General features: G+C 32.6%; 1 protein-coding gene across 5 annotated transcripts in view; it reads left to right on the top strand.

Moving 5' to 3' along the window:
* LRFN5 (leucine rich repeat and fibronectin type III domain containing 5) overlaps positions 1-17,166 on the top strand; it is a 272,873-nt gene extending 255,707 nt beyond the window's left edge. Inside the window, exons 3-7 of one of the 5 annotated variants that reach the window (XM_045587658.1) lie at positions 561-1,965; positions 4,551-5,263; positions 11,013-11,056; positions 11,407-11,472; positions 16,776-17,166. In XM_045587658.1, the coding sequence (XP_045443614.1) occupies positions 581-1,965; positions 4,551-5,263; positions 11,013-11,056; positions 11,407-11,442 (2,178 nt within the window). In that variant the 5' untranslated portion in view covers positions 561-580 and the 3' untranslated portion in view covers positions 11,443-11,472; positions 16,776-17,166. Of the gene's footprint in view, positions 1-560; positions 1,966-4,550; positions 5,602-11,012; positions 11,057-11,406; positions 11,473-16,775 lie in introns of those variants that run through there. The other 4 variants (XM_036458473.2, XM_036458482.2, XM_045587660.1 and 1 more) reach the window with 4 other exon arrangements.
* Positions 17,167-18,338: the final 1,172 nt, after the last annotated feature.

Below are 18,338 nucleotides of genomic sequence, written 5' to 3'. Positions count from 1 at the left end.
ATTGTGTATTACTGTTAGAATGTGAACGTTGTATTATGTTTAATATAACTCATAAAGAAAAATAAAATTTAATAACAATTATTTTCTAATATAATGCCATAAGGTTAACAATAACAAATATTGTCTTTCACTGTTTCTATTCAGGCCAAAAAATTGAAATATTTGCAAATCCTTAAATATATCTAAGCTTTTGAACGTATGCCTTTTGGGTTCTATGGGAAGTTTTCCAGAACTCCTACCTTACAATTTGGGCTAAATACCTTTTTCTATGCACCCTGACCATATTTTAAAAATAACAATTTACAGAATTATAGTAATCTATTGACTTCTTTTCCCCATTTGATTTTAAATCCCATGTGGCTATAAATAGTATATATTTTTTTTATTAATATCTTAGTGTCCATAATATCCTCAGGTCCAGAGTGGGCATTTTATACTTATTTGTTAAATTAATAAATTGTTTCTGTGTTTTAATTGAGACAAAATAGATTATTCTAATAGGAATACAAACCTTGGTGAAACTATTAAATGCTAACTCTACATTTCGTCTTTTCTTACAGGCTCTTAAATCTGATCTACAATGGAAAAATTCCTTTTTTATCTGTTTTTCATTGGCATAGCAGTGAGAGCTCAGATCTGTCCAAAGCGTTGTGTCTGTCAAATTTTGTCTCCTAATCTTGCAACCCTTTGTGCCAAGAAAGGGCTTTTATTTGTTCCACCAAACATTGACAGAAGAACTGTGGAACTGCGCTTGGCAGACAATTTTGTTACAAATATTAAAAGGAAAGATTTTGCCAATATGACCAGCTTGGTGGACCTGACTCTATCCAGGAATACAATAAGTTTTATTACACCGCATGCTTTTGCTGACTTACGAAATCTGAGGGCATTGCATTTGAATAGCAACAGATTAACTAAAATTACAAATGATATGTTCAGTGGGCTTTCCAATCTCCATCATTTGATACTGAACAACAATCAGCTGACTTTAATTTCATCTACAGCATTCGATGATGTCTTTGCCCTTGAAGAGCTGGATCTGTCCTATAATAATTTAGAAACAATCCCTTGGGATGCTGTTGAGAAGATGGTTAGCTTGCACACCCTTAGTTTGGATCACAATATGATTGATAACATTCCCAAGGGGACTTTCTCCCACTTGCACAAGATGACGCGGCTAGATGTAACATCAAATAAATTGCAGAAGCTACCACCTGACCCTCTCTTCCAGCGAGCTCAGGTACTAGCGACCTCAGGAATCATAAACCCGTCTACGTTTGCATTAAGTTTTGGTGGCAACCCTTTGCACTGCAATTGTGAATTGTTGTGGTTGAGACGTCTGTCCAGAGAAGATGACCTAGAGACTTGTGCTTCTCCAGCACTTTTAACTGGTCGCTATTTTTGGTCAATTCCTGAGGAAGAGTTTTTGTGTGAGCCTCCTCTCATTACTCGCCATACACATGAGATGAGAGTCCTGGAGGGTCAAAGGGCAACCCTGAGATGCAAAGCCAGGGGAGACCCTGAACCTGCAATCCACTGGATTTCTCCTGAAGGGAAGCTGATTTCAAATGCAACAAGATCTCTGGTGTATGATAATGGAACACTGGACATCATGATAACAACTGTAAAGGATACGGGTGCTTTTACCTGCATAGCTTCCAATCCTGCGGGGGAAGCCACACAAACAGTGGAGCTTCACATAATTAAGCTCCCTCACTTACTGAACAGTACAAACCACATCCATGAGCCTGATCCTGGTTCTTCAGATATTTCAACTTCTACTAAGTCAGGTTCTAATGCAAGCACTAGTAATGGTGACACTAAAATGAGTCAAGATAAAATTGTGGTGGCAGAAGCAACGTCATCTACTGCATTACTTAAGTTTAATTTTCAAAGAAATATTCCTGGAATACGTATGTTTCAAATCCAGTACAATGGTACTTATGATGACACCCTTGTTTACAGGTAAGAAAAATTAAGCAAATTTGTATACTTGCCATGTATCTTAGTGTAGGACTTCTTATGGTATTCTGATATTTTTGTCACTGCTACACTATATTGTAGTTATATTAATTCATTTTTAAGTGTAAGGCTTAAAATGTGAGGCTTTTGAAAGATGAATTAATGTGGGAAACTATTTTGAATGGTGTTATGTTAAGAGAGTTCAAATTTATATATAATATTATGATTACTTTCCCCCCTCCTCTAAGAGATGTGACTATCAGAGAACAAGATTGATTTATTTTAAAAAGTCAAAAACATACCAGAACTTACATATCCATATGAGTGTTCTTTCCTTCAAGGAAGTCATGTTGGGAGGCTATATCATTATCCCAATGATGCTGCCATTGCTCAAAGCACTTTTGGAATTATCTTTAGAACTTCATCATACTATTTTGAATATCCTCAGTGGTGGCAAATCATCGTCTTTTGAGGGTGAATTTGAATTTTGGAAACAAGCAAAAGCCATTTGGAGCCAAGTCTTATGAATAAGGTGGGTGATCAAGATGGGTATTGCCATTTTTGGTCAAAAATAGGATGTAACTATAAAATAATGAGACTGATATCTTGAGTGACTGACTTATGTATATGTGATGTGTTGTCTCATATACACGGGTTCTTAAGACAGTTCCAAAGGGAAACTTCATACATATTTTGAGCAGTGAGAGTATCACTGAAGATAAATATTTAATCTCCTGGAAGGACATTGATGGAGAGAATTTGCATCTGACTAAAGAATTTCTGGTATGTTTTTCTAAACTTCAGCCTCATTGATTTATAGTCACATCTTGTCCAATTTTCAGTTGGAATATACCTTTTTATCCCTTCATATAATTTCACTCATGATAGATTCTTATTAATCCTGGGAAATGATGCAAAATTATGGCTTTGAATTATATCTTTTGTGAAATCAGATCAACTCAGTTCTTTCATACCTATGTGAATTCTTGAAGATAATTTGGTTTTTCCTCATGTATGGAAATGAGATAAATTTTTTAAAGTGAGCATAAGCTGGTAGGAAAAACAAAACTAGCCCAGCTAGTCATGTGATCAATCCTGGGCAAGGTTCGCCCTGGCTGAGTTTTAATTTCCTCATCTTTAAAAGGAAGAGATTAGGGTAAACGGTTTCTAATATCTCTCTTATTACTAGATATATGGGATGCAGACTATGATTCATGTATGTTAGTATAAAGTAGGTTGGGTCTTTGTTATACTCAGCTCTTCTCCTGAGCTATTTATGAGTTATTTATGAGTTATTTATGAGTTATTTAACCCACAGAGAAAGACAAACATCTACCTCTATCCCCTTACTTTCCTGTAGCTATAACACATTCTATATGTTTTAAACATTAACTCTGTGAAATAGGTTAGTTTCTATTTTCTAAATTTCAAGATTTTAATCCTGCCATTACAATTAAATTCTATTTAAAGAAATAGCTTGAAATGGTCCCTAATATTTGTCATGTATAAAATTGTGATAATGCCTACCTCATACAGTCGTTGTAAAAATTAAATTATAATGTATATAAAATGCTTAGAAATGTCTGTTATTTATTAGCACTCACTAAATTATAGTAATTTCAATTACAAATAAATACTCTGGCCTAAGAGTTTCCTGATACAGTTAGACAGTATTGTTAGGTTGTACAACATGTTAGAATTGCTAAGTTTTTCCAAAATTCTCTTTTTGGAAAAAAGAGTTTTAAGCCTTTTTCCCCCCCACATTAAATATAAGTTTTGGTCATAGTGTAAGTTACTACTGAGTTATTGGAAAATATTCCACAGAAGACTTTTGTAATGTAATGGATTCAGAGATATCTATAGACTCATCAAATTTTAGAAACTGTTTTGAAAGTAACTCCATCATCCCACAATGGAGAGGTTGAGGGATTTATACTCTCTCTGGTAAATAGTCTTGACCTGTTCATATGTGTAGGCTATCAGGCATACATTTTCATCCACCTTATATTCATATAAAAACATACAGGGAACCAAGTGTTGAAGGATTAAGAGAGGAGTGAGAGTCCTAAAAAATACTTTAATGTTAGTAATGATCTTATTTATTAAAGATAGTTTTACTGGGTGTCATTCCATAGCAACTTATAACTGATTTGAAAAATAAATACTTCAAAATGCATTTCCATTCTGGTTTCTAATGTGATAGTCAGTGTTTTCTTTTCCTTCAAATTGGCTTTTAGTCACAGAGGTGTTGTAAGTACTAAATGGATTTGTTTAGCAGTCTGATAATGTCACAGTCACACCTTTCAAAAGCAATTTGTCATAAGTTATTTTTCAACAGAGGCTTTTATTTGGACTTCTGCTTTGCCAAGCAATGTCATTGATAAGCTTTTCAAAGACATGGTGTAGAATACAACATTAACTTTTAGCCATTTTAACTGGGGTAAGATTAGATCATTTTCCCATGTTTCATGTCTGTTATTATTGGGCTTATCCTAATGAATGCTGAAATGAAACAGAGCTGGAGTCATAATGACTGTGTGTATATATGTTTTCTTTTTAATATTAACACAAATTCCATTGTCCCTCAGAATGATACCTCCTACGAGCAAAACTTTTCTTGTCAATAACCTGGCTGCTGGAACTATGTATGACTTGTGTGTCTTGGCAATATACGATGATGGCATCACTTCTCTCACTGCCACAAGAGTCGTGGGTTGCATCCAGTTTACTACAGAACAGGATTACGTGCGATGCCATTTCATGCAATCCCAATTTTTGGGAGGCACCATGATTATTATTATTGGTGGAATAATTGTAGCATCCGTGCTGGTTTTCATCATCATTCTAATGATCCGGTATAAGGTTTGTAACAATAATGGCCAACACAAGGTCACCAAGGTCAGCAATGTCTACTCTCAAACAAATGGGGCTCAAATGCAAGGCTGCAGTGTGACGCTGCCCCAGTCCATGTCCAAGCAAGCTGTGGGGCATGAAGAGAGTGCTCCGTGTTGTAAAGTTGGCAGTGACAGTGTGATACAATCTTCAGAAGTTTGTTCGAGTCAGGACTCCTCTACCACTACCTCTGCTTTGCCTCCTACCTGGACTTCAAGCACTTCTGTGTCCCAAAAGCAGAAAAGAAAGACAGGCACAAAGCCAAGTACCGAACCGCAGAATGAAGCTGTCACAAATGTTGAGTCCCAAAACACTAACAGGAACAACTCTACTGCATTGCAGTTAGCTAGTCGACCTCCTGATTCTGTCACAGAGGGGCCCGCATCTAAAAGAGCACATTCAAAGCCAAGTAAGTTTCTCACTTTGCCCGCTGAGAAGTCCCGAGCAAGGCACAGGTACTCCCTGAATGGAGAATTAAAGGAATACTATTGTTATATTAACTCACCGAGCACATGTGGACTATTTTCTAAAAGAAGCATGTCTATGAATGTGATGTTAATTCAACCCAACAGTTCTGATGGGCGTAGTGGAAGGACAACTCTCAAATTCTGAGTGTATATTCACAAGCACTGTGTAACCTGTTTGTGTTTTTTGGTTTTTTTAATGAAAAATTATTTTGAGAACTCACATAGGAAGTTGGAATTTGAAATTTCAGTCTTGTTTCTCTGTCACATGGCTAATAGAACCAAGGTGTATAAACCTTCTAGTATACAGTTATCTATATATACATTTATATATATATATATATATATATATACATATATATATATATACACACACATTTATATATATATATATATATATATATATATATATATATATATATACACACACACACACACACACACACACACACACACACATATATATATGGAAATGATTAGGAAAAAAGCATGACATAGTAGCAGTGCCTTTCCCAAAAAGAACTGGCTTCCAGGTTCTGCAATAGCAGATTACAAAATGAAAGTTGCCATAGGAAAAATAAAATATTGCATAAATAATGATATTTCTCCTCCAGTCTTAAAAGGACTACCTATAAATAATTGGTATTTTTCAGTGAATAGACTGCCTATTTCTATCAATGACAGTGGTATGTGTTTTTAGATAAATATTATAGAGAACAACTTTGTGTTGTTATGTTATTTAAAATAAAAATTAAATAAGTATATCCAGACAAGTGATAAAATAAGTACTCTTCTGAAAAACATTTTTGGTTCTGACGCCTTCATGGTTCTATGACATTTCTCATCTAGAACATACCTTTTTCAATGGGAAGCAAAAAAAAAAAAATCCATTGATTTTGCATTTATAAAAATATCCAGTTCAGTTTTAAATTATATGCCACAATTTTATATGCATCTACCTGGGCATATGAAAGTGTTTTCATTGCATTTAATACACATTTGCTAAATGAATGAGTTTTATATTTTTCTCAATGTAAGTTAAAAAGGGAGATAAAAATACAAAACTGCTTCTATCAGAGGGATGTTTATTTTTATTACCAGGTAATTTAAAAAACTTTAAATGAAGTTCTTATTACATTTATAAACAATATAAAGTCATCGCTCATTAACCAGATAGTGGTTTCATTTTTTCTTCCTACACTGTGATTCTGAATTGAATGTTTAACTTTTAGAGTAACTTCACTTATTATTTTAACAAAAACCTGCAATGAAATGTAATTAGAAATCACACTGCTTAAAAAAATATTTTAAATTTAGTCAGGCAATAATATTGCTCTTTGTTAATGTGGTGTTTTTTATATTCACTGAAATCAAGGTCTACAGATAAATGTTCCTATGAACTTGTTGAAAACCTTACAGCATTATACACTAATATGATGGTCTCTTATTAAAGATTGGTAAATGAGGGTTAACATTAAGGCTTTTTCATTTTTGGTTTTGTTTTGAGAATAAGGTTCATGTAGGAAACTTGCAGGAAAAAAATAGTCATAGTATAATAAGCCTTTATTAACTCAGATCACTTGAAATACCATTCAAAGCACAGTTAAAGAATGTCAATCATTAGTTTAATTTCCTTCTGTTAGAGGCATATATAAAAATTTCCATTAATTTTAACTTTACAGAAGTACTTCTTATCACACGTCTCATTATGAAGACATTAAAAAGAGGGCAAGATTAAAGCAGTTAGAGATTACTTTCCAGGCCAGTCTTGAAAATAATTGTCTAATGGGCTTTTATTGGCTTGGCTGTTTCCTAAGTGCCTTATCTGCTCTGGTTCTGAAGTTTGCCTTTCACAATTTCTAAAATCAAATCAGCATGCATGTGTCAGCTACATAGCTCTTGTGAAGAATATAGGAGATCACATCTTGTAGTACTTTATAAAATCAAAACACTATGTGTATTTTCAGCACTATTTCTGTCATAATGCTCTAATGTCAACTACGTATTTTTATTTATTTTTAACTCGTGTTGACATGCTTTTCTTTGTTTTTCTTTCTTGTATAATTCAGGTATCAACATAATGATTCCATCTTTGTATATATTGTGAAATTATCTCCACAACAATCTAACATCCATCACCACACAGTTACTATAGAATTCTTTTTTTTATTGTGATGAGTACATCTAAAATATACTATCTTAGCAACTTTCAAATCTACATACAGTGTTACTAACCATATTCTCCATGCTGTTCATTACACCCCCATGATTTATTTACTTTATAGCTGGAAGTTGGTCCTGCTAGACTTTCCTCATCCATTTTGCCCTCCCTTCCCTCCCTTGTCTCAGACAACCACCAAATCCATTTTCTATATCAATGAACTTGGGTTTCATTTTCTTTTATTTAGTAGATTCCACATATAAATAAGATCATATGATATTTGTCTTTCTATAATAATGTTATATAACTAAATATTTTAATGCAACATGAATCACTTAATTCTTAGGTGTTGCTGATTGAGAAAAGTATATTATTTTACCCCTTTCTAGTTTTTACCTACATAATATTTAAAAATCATGAATATTGAAAAGCTTTTGAGACTTAAATAAATGAATCCCCAGAGAAGGAATCTCTGGTATTATTAAGATAATTATTAAGATAATAAAACCAGTTAGGGCTCCTTTGCTGTATTTTGTTTATTTTTAATAATTGTCTCTAATTTGAAAATATCAAAATCTTGTTAAAGTAGAACTTTTTAAAAAGTATATATAATATCTGAGTGTCATGAAGGGATAATCAAGCATTGAAAGTTGCCTCAAAATTCTAAAAGAAAACAAGATTTGTTTTGGGGAATATTATTTATTTTAAATCTAAAATAGATTAATATAGAAGTTCAATAAATATAATAATGTAAATTAGATACTGTTAACATCCTCATTGTGGCAAATTTATTTCCTATGTTGTTTTTTTCATTAAATATAGTTAGTAAAATTGAGGTCATAATAACCTATTTTATATTTTCAAACTATTTATTACAGCTGATTTATAGATATATATTTTATTAAAATTTTAGAATATAAGTTGTGGGACCATTGTACATCATCTATAAATATAACAAGACTACTGCAGAATAATACATATTTTCTCCACAAGAATTTAAGGAATTTGTTTAAGGTAAACGTATTCCATTTATCTTTTTTTTTTTTTTTTTTTTTTTGTCAAGTATGTTCTACTTTATCTGAAAGCACTCATAAAATTCTTACTTCCAAACTAAATTTTAATTTAGTTTATTTGTTTGTATTAACAATGAAGGAAAACTAAATGTTTCATTTATAAAGCTAAAAATAATAGAACTATTATCACAAAGTTCACATCAATTGACTCTTATTTCCTAACTTTTAGTATTTCACCCCTGTTTACTCACAATAATAAACTTAAAAACAATCATTAAAATACCAATAGTTAACAAAGTTCCAGAAACATGAAACAACTTGTACATATAATTGCAAAGGTAAATGGGATGTTTTTCAACAAAGACTGCAGATATGAGCCCATTCTCTTCTCGGTGTGATGGAATTCAACTTCCATTCTATAATGCTAAAAAGGCAATACTCAGTTAGATTAAAAAAAACAAAAACTATTTACTCCTTTTCCTTGAAAAGCCTTTTCATGGGTCTCAGGATGAGGCCACTGTGTGTGGAGGTGCCTATGTGTGAAGTGTTTGGGGGAGAGGACTTCACAGAGAGATGGATTAGATGGGAAAGGCATAGTTTCTTATCCTCCTCAGTTGATGGTGATAATAATAATAATGACAATAATGACTTATGTTTGTGAGGTAAATGTTAGTTGAGTTACAGTTATGGGTAAGAAATATCTCAGTTTTAAAATTTCTTGGTTAAAAGAGAAAATAAACCAAATGTAATGACTGGAATTTTACACCTAAATAAATGTTCTATCAAGATTTGGAAGCAGGAAAGTCTCTAAGATTACTCAATCATTTCCCTCTCATCCTAGATTAACAATGCTGGGATTATAAAAAAAATATTTTGTCTTTTGCTTTTTGTGTTTTAGGTTGTTTTTGTGTGTGTGTGCTCATGCTTGTTGTTGTTATTGCTTTGCAGTACTATCCTTCTTGTATCAGTACAGAGGATCACTCAACATAGAAAAAATGATAAACATATTACTGCAATTTAGTTATACTAAAAATGTGGTACTATATGAAGAGGGACATAAGAAATAGCAGTTTGTTACTAGGTGCATATTTAAGTATGAAATTACCTAGATAAAATAATGTTAAAACTTTGCAATTTTATCAAAAATTGCAAACTAGAGGCCCGGTGCACTAAATTCATGCACCGTACCAGGGGTAGGGGGGTTCTCTCAGCCTGGCCTGCACCATCTAGCAGTCTGGGAGCCCTAAAGGAATGTCCGCCAGGAGCCCTCATGGGATGTCCTAAGCCATTAGGCAGACATCTCTCGTACAGTCCTGGACCCCTCTCTCCTTACTGCCTGCTTCCTTGCTACTCCTTACTGCTCAGCACACTGCTACTTAGTGCTGCCTCAGAAACTGGAGAGGCTCCTACCACTGCTGCTGCACCCACCAGCCATGAGCTCGTCTTCTGGCTGAGTGGTGCTCCCCCTGTGGGAGTGCACTGACCACCAGGGGAAGCTCCTGCATTGAGCATCTGCCCCCCTGGTGGTCAGTGCACAACTTAGTAACTGGTCATTCGGCCATTCAGTTGATTTGCATATTAACCTTTTATTATATAGTATACTATGTTGGCTCGGCCATAATGTAATTTTCTAATCATTTTCTTCTGTATAATGTGGACACATCTTAATATTGCTTTCAATAATCTAGAGATGTAAAAACTAATCCCTAGAGGCCATTGTAAATTTACAATATATGGATGTTTGTGATTAAGTTTTATAAGTATTTTGTACTATTTTCATCACACTGATCTGTGAACCCTAAGAATGACTTTCCTGAGATACCTAAATTTTCTTTATCATCTGTCACTTCTTAATGACTAGTAGAAGTAATTGCTTTAAAAAATATTTTGGAAAGATATAGAATGTGTGCTATACAGAGCTACATAATGCTATTAAACATTTATAGCCAATTAGTATATACATACAGACATTTGAAGGCAGAATATTTGTATTTAGAACATTACTGTTTCCTATACGGATAAATGGGTACATGGTAAAATGCGCTATTTATAGGGTTAATGAATAATGGCTTTTATTGCAAATGATTATTTCATACTCTGTGGTGAATACTGTGAAATTACATTTTCTCTTTTGGATTTTGTTTTTCCTTGACATATCTTTCATATTAATGAAATGCAACACTGTAGTTGATATGTTAACTTTGAGCAGAGAAAATGAATAGAAGCCTTATTATACTATTAAAGTCCTTGCAGGAAAAGTGCATTCCATATTGATAATTACTCATTTTTGGAACTAGAGTAATATTCTTAAAAATTCTACCTTTATGGTATTATGTACCAGTAAGTAACCATATCGAATTATAAAAGTCAATTGCAATTAACCTAAGAACTGGTAAGTTAAAGAAAAAAGTGTGGATAAATCTTTGTTAAGGGGAATCTTATCAAGATTTCAGTGACAAGTGTTTTAGGGTCTGTTTCTCAAAAATGAATTGTTCATGATATTGAAAATTTTATTCCCAGATGCTTTGCTGTCTAATATTGACCAGATTGTCCAGGAAACACAGGTGAGATTCTTATCTGTCACATACATCAGCACTTTATTTTATTTATTTATTTATTTTGTTTGTTTGTTTGTTTTTTAATAGATTTTATTAATATTTTACAGAGAGGAAGAGAGAGGGATAGAGAGTTAGAATTATCAATGAGAGAGAATAATTGATCAGCTGCCTCTTGCACACCTCCCACTGGGGATGAACCCGCAACCAAGGTACATGCCTCTGACTGAAATCGAACCCGGGACCTTTCAGTCCGCAGGCCGACGCTCTATCCACTGAGCCAAACCAGTTTCGGCTACATCAGCACTTTAAATGAATATTTTCTTTTGTAAAAGAATTTTAAATTTTTGATTTGCTAGCTTATGTACCTTATTGAAATTTCAATTGCAACTTAATGTCAACAGTAAAGAATAAAGTTCAATTCAGTTAAGTGCATTTCCAATTCCTAAATGTACATATTTCTGGTTAAGTGAACATATCTGACTCATACTGTAAGAATAAAGGGAACATTGATATGACTGAGTCACTGCTGGTGTCATGCGTGATATAATGAGCATTTAAAAATATTTTCCAGTGGGAACACAGTGGCTTAATAAGAATCTGTTCACTCTTATCCTTGACATCCACATCCGAAGAGGAGTTGATGATACTTTACATTTCATTAAAGTGGAGGAGCAGAAGTGTTTCTCTCTTATCTAAAATGAGAGAAGCTGCTCTAAAATGGAGCAAAAGACAATCCATGAAATATTCATGGAATCCTTTTGTCAGCAACAAATTACTCTTCTTGATGTGTTTTTATTTTTTTAAGTTTCAAATGAGTATTTGATTCCTGCATTTTAATTGGATCAGAAAGTGTGTTTCCAGAGCAGAATAGCACTTTAGCAATCTGTTCAAACAGCTGGAATCATCAGCCATTTGCTTAAAGTTTGGCACAGGAAAAATGTCCTGCTTTTCAAAGTTCTAAAAGAGGCCATTGATTTATTTCTTGGTAATAAAAGTAAGATCTTGGTTTTGTTTTTTACATTTTGCAATAACTTGGACAATCATTGAAGGTTACTACTAAAAATTGTGTCTCCAAATCAAACAAATGTTTTTTCATGCATCATTAGTTTGCTGAATTTAGGATTTCATTCCTATGCTGCGGGGGGTGGGGGGTGGGGAAGAGCAGATGGCTCACTAGAAACAATCAATAGCACAGCGTCTGCCACATATTTTCTGTTCTGTTTTGTGTACTGAGCTGCCCTGCCTGAAGGTGCATTGGTACATTGTGTTCCCATCACTCCTCTTCCCCTTCTCAACCTTAACCCCTGGCTTCTCTGTCTCCTTCCTCCCCTTCCCAGCTTTTTTCCTGCCTTTTTTTTTTTTTTGTATTTAAAAAGTTCATTTATCATGTAACTTTGGACAACTAGTGTCCTGAAAGTTAAGATATCTTTTGAAAGGTGTAAGGAACTAAATGGTTAATCCATCGGAAGCATGGTCCAGAATGGAGCTAGATGTTCTATTAAGATTCGGAAGCAGAAAATCGGTCTGAATCACAATCATTCATATTTCATGGGACATGTTACATATTATTGAGTTTGTTTATTTATGTATTTACTACATTCTTATAAGTCGAATTTAAATAATTTAAAGTCTGTGTACTACTAGAGATAGCACAGGATTTGCCAATATGATAAGTAAGATTTATATTAATGACATTTTTGTCCTAAAATAATTAGTATTAATTATAGCAACTTTAAAAACTCTAGACACAGACACTAATAATCTGGGGTATAATCTTTCAGTGATTCATCATTTGCACATGCAGTAAATTCATGTGTATGAATTTATATTAAGTTTTATATTAAGTTTACATAATGAATGTATATATGTGAAATATGTCACCTTTAAAAAATATTTTGTTGAGTCTCATTTTAGTTTATTTTATGAAACAAATGACTATGTTATCACGTCATAAAAAATGTCTTTCCATGTTGCCTAATTATTTTTTGCTTTTTACAAGCATTAGCAAAAAAAAAAAAAAAAAAAAAAAAAAAAAAAAAAAAATCACATGCAAAGAAGTATTTTAACAAAATTTAGTGGCCAGACATCATTCACTTGTTACCTAACTCCTTACTGCATTCTATTATTGGATTTAAGCCACCATATGATCTCAGTAAGACTAATCTTGCTATTTGATGAGTGGTTTCTGCTGCAGCAAGCCTACAGTCCCTACAACTGTCAGCACAGCCATCATGGTGCCCCTGTGCCAAGACAATGGCATGTGTGCTCTGAGTCATCTCCTGCCTTTCACATGGCAGCAGGACGCTCTGCCTGTGAATGAAGGGAGGAGAGCTGGCAGAAATTCCAGCTGTGCTCACAGCTGACCCATTCTTTTTGAAGGGGCATGGGAAATATAAAATTTAATCTTAAGTTTATAATTTCTTCATGATTCTAACACGTGTCTATTCCTACCCAGACACAAATATATTTCCCAAAGTTTTGGACACTCCTTATTGTATTAAATCTAAATCAAATGCTCTTTCTGTAAATAGAAAATAAAAGTAAGCAATAAACCCATGTTCCATTTAATGGATAAAAATGTTTCCAAGGCAACAATTTTAAATTGATTGAACCACAGTCCCTAATAGAACATCAAGCTCTAAAGAAAGTACAAAGAGGGCAGAACAGTTTCATCCATTTAGGGGTTTAGGTGTATTTTTCCATATGCAGGTAACTACTAAGATAATTTTTATCTGAGGGTGAAGTGTTAATACATTTATTTTATTTCCATTAGCCAGAATGTGCCTTTCTTCCTTAAGATCTTTCCTGTAGTGTATAGATATAGAGTGAGCTTAAAATAGTTAAATGTATCACATACAATATTTCTATAATGAAATCATGAGAATCTAAATCACACTAAATGAGTTAAGAGCAAAGGAGAGGGAAATCAGTGATAAGTTAATGATAATTATTCTACAAGTAAACTCATACTTATATGTAAATTAACCTTATCTTTGAAAGATTTTTATGCTTCAAATGAACCTAGTAAAATAATTGATATGCTAATTTGGTCATTTAAATAAGAAGAGTTGACTAGTTTGCATTTAGACTGCAAATACTTTAAGTAAAATGTCTTAAAAATATCTGTTATATTCAGACCAACAAAATATGTGTACATTGCTTATGTTGTGATTGCTCACACTAATATTTAAGATAATTGATTCCTGATTTTAATAAATTTGATTTCTGATTATTTTGCTTAGCATTAATTAAGGTATTTTTTTTTAACTTTGTCAGAAAAACACTGCTACAGATGCAATAACCTTTTAGAGAAACTAATCCTAATAATAAAAGGCTAATATGCAAATTGTGCCCTGTGGAGTTCAACTGAACCAGAGTTCAACCACTCACCATGATGTATGCTGACCACCAGGGGGTGGCGCAGAAAGAAAGAGAGGCTCTGGCTGGCAGCCTGAAGGCCCTGATCAGCCTTGATCACTTGCCAGGCCTACAGACCCTACCTGTTCATGAATTTCATGCACTGAGCCTCTAGTAATATATAAATGAATAAAAAGTAGTTTTGTTTATAAATAAACAACAAATCTAATTAACTATGTGAAAACAAAGGAAATAAGAGCAATGCAGCAAAGCAAATGTGTGTATATGATCCAGATATCTCTTGAATGCTTTTATTTAAAAAAATATAAGAATAATAAATAGGCCCTGATATAGAAAACATCTAAATATTTTTATAATTTTTTAAAAATTACAGAAAAATCAGAAAAAAAGTGAACCCTAGTGTCAGCGCTGGCCTTTAGAAACCATTTCATTCTTTTATAGATATTAGAACTATATAAGATAAAAATCTCTCATAGCTCTTAATTATATCTGAATAACGGCAGCAACACCATTTTCCCACAATCCATTCAACATCAGGACATTTTCCCAACTCTTTATGTTGAGGTAGCTTTAATTTGTTCTTTTCTTTGTACTTTTAAGAAGATTATCCACCATGTTATACATGATACCCTTTAACTGTTATTTGAGGGCCATTGCTGAAACACCCTGAATCTACCCCGCATTCATCATTTTTAGTTCTTGTAAAATTTTGTCATAATTATTACAATCTATTTTGTTTATTTCTTTCTAATACTCTTGTAATTTTTTATATTAAAATAAAGTTTGCCATTCTGGAAGGGTTTATTTACAAAGTCAAACAAATTATACTATACACTATATTTTTCTTTTATATTTAGCTACTTTCTGAAACTTGAACTTGGGCATAATGGAATTATATATTTTTCTATTAAAGGAAACATATTAGGTATAACAAAAAAATTCTGTTGAGATCCAGCTTCATCAAAATAGGTTATGCTATAAACCCAACAGAAAGGAATATAGATATATCCCATTCTAATTTAGTGATTTTGCATTTTTAAAAATAATCTTCTAGGTAAAGTATTGATATGATAAGTGACACCTACATTTCAGTTATTTCCAGGGTAATTATTTATTACAAATAAGACACACATCTCTTATCTATTAACAATCTTCCAACATTGTGTAAATTCCTTGTTTATTATTTCTAAAAAATTAGTTTGTTCCAAAATTAGTTACACTTACTTAGATTACCAAGTGGTTGAAATATATTTTCTTTAATATATTTCAGTATCTTACCTACCTTTATCAAATAATCTAAATGATCATAATATACTTTAATAATTTTATCACCAAGTTATCCAAATAGGATCTACATCAGCATTTTGATATATATAGAATATTTAGTAGATAACTAAGAAACTATATTTCATGATTTATTTGTGCCATATATTTATAACCCTTAAGTTGTAAATATGTGGTTGCTTTTGAATGAGAAGAAGAAAATTACTTTTACTTTAAATGTATGAAATTGTATATTTCTCAAAAATGACTTTGCATCTTTATCAAGCATAAACTTTCTGGACAAATATTAAATGTAGTATTATGTATTAAGTGCTCAGAACATTGAGGAAAACATATTTATAGTTTATTATTATATATTTATTATAGAAGTATATATTGTATATAATACATTAATGTATTTAGGTATTTTAATAATGGTTTTTATATTGTTTCTTTTAAAATCATGTTAACTATTAACTTTGCTTGTGTGTTTGAACATTTATTCTATTGGTCCTGCTGATGAGGAACTAATTATTGAATATGTATAATTGTCTTCACCATCATTAAGTTTATAATTAAATTTTATAAAATTTAAATATTATACTAAACTCCCAGCAGAATATATTTAAAAGGTAGAGATCACTTAGGTTTTAGATGTAATAAACAAATTTTATATAATATGTTCATGTTTTAAAAATCAGTATAAATGTTTATTATAACTTAGATGCTACACATTAATGAATAAAATCATTGTTTTTTCTTGAGAATGTACATGTGAAACATCAAAGCAAGGGAAAATTCCATTTCACAATTTGGCTTTGACTTGCATAGCGTTTTAGGCTAAATACAATCAGATTCTTTTTTAAAATAAAATTATTTTATATATCCACCATTTTGAATGACCAAGCAATATCTTAAGTGCTAATGTGCATGTCTAGGCTGCTGTCAGAGGAATGCTGTGTATTTTACACCAAGGCATGCCTGCCTGAGTTCTTATAATTCAGCAAGTTCTGGATTTCTAGAACCATGATCTTATCAGCTATGTGTTTCTTTTTTATATATATATTCTTTCCTTTCATTTCAGAGGCTGGAGTTAATCTGAAGAGCATCACTTCTCTCTCCTGAAAAAATGTTGCCACTGATATTTTTACTGGATAAAATTAAAAAAAAAAAGTTTCAATTCACAAAGGCTAATTGTTGAACTGATGTCCTATAAGAAATTGTCCACAGGAGCTGAAGCAGAAGTCTCTGATGTCGGTGCAGCTGGCTCTATCAGATCACTGTTCATCTCTTTTAAAACCAAATTGTTTTTCTTCTGGCCCACAACTATTTTTTTTTAAGAAGGAAAGAAATAAGCCTATATTGGGCATCGAGTTCTGTATCAATCCATGTCACATTGCCATCCATGATTTAAGACTGTAGAATCTTGAATAATCTATACCACTTTAATGAATAAATGTTTTACTATGACAGAATTTGCACATTGCCTGATTTATGGAAATATCTCTTCAAGTATGAATGGTGAAATGATGATTGCAACAACTAATCATATTATTTCACATCTATGTAGTGCAAAAACCTTAAGGCATCACAAATTGTTTTGTAATACTGGAACTGTTCCTTCCATGACTGAAGTCCACCCACTTCTATGGAGAGCAGTGCAGCTGTTTAAACAACATTTCAGACATTGTGTGCCTCAGAGTAAGGCAGAAAATGATGAGGGACCTCTTTTCCTAGTGGAACTTCAGAAAGCATTAAGGTAGGCATATTGTAATTAACACAAATTTATTCATTGCTTTTCTGGAGAGCTAGGGCAATGATGTTTTAACAATCTTAGGCCTTATGTTTCATTTTAAGTGACCATTTCTCCAATTTTGCACAACTCCAGAGAAAATAATGAACATGCATCTTATTTAATACCTGTAGAGATAGTAGTAAGATACCTTTGATGGCTAATAAACATTAATACTGTCATATTTAAGCAGAACCAAAGCCTAGCATTTAAGAGGTGCTCCTGGTGTCCAGGAGGCCTGAGTGCAGACATGAGCTAAGCGAATTTGGCCATTTGTCCGCTCTACATTTCCATGGACTTACAGGATCAATATATTGAGAAGCTTGAAAATGCACACTAACTAAACATTGTACTTGGCTTAAGCAGGAAATTCAATTAGAAATGTTAGTAGCATTGTTATTAGCAATTGAAGTAAGGTTCTTTAAAACATCAGATTTTATTTTTGCTCCTTGACAATTCTGGTAGTTATCAAGTATTAAAACTAATATGTAGTTTAATTTTTTAATTAGTTAAAACTAAAAAAGCTAGAAAACTTTGTCCTTTAAGAAATTTAGAATAATCTGTTAACCATTTCACATCGCTTAGACTATTTTAAATATGCAAGCCTCCAAAGAGAGGTTACAGAATGCCACCATTAAACATTAAATGGCACTTGGAATCTGTAGTAGTAGCTACCTATACTAAACAGCAATTTAAACATCTGCACACACATACGCGCACACACACACACACATTCCTCCCAAATATATGCAATACATGATTCAGACAGAAGAGGTTTGAGTTGAAATGTTATAATTGATTTGTGACTTTAGGCAACTGGCTTATGCCCTGGATCAATCTTGTTTACATGTGTGT

This window comes from Pipistrellus kuhlii, unplaced genomic scaffold (genome assembly GCF_014108245.1).
Source record: "Pipistrellus kuhlii isolate mPipKuh1 unplaced genomic scaffold, mPipKuh1.p scaffold_m20_p_1, whole genome shotgun sequence".
Classification (NCBI taxonomy): domain Eukaryota; kingdom Metazoa; phylum Chordata; class Mammalia; order Chiroptera; family Vespertilionidae; genus Pipistrellus; species Pipistrellus kuhlii.
Note: the sequence above shows the minus strand (reverse complement) of the source record. Positions and strands in the feature narration are given on the sequence as shown.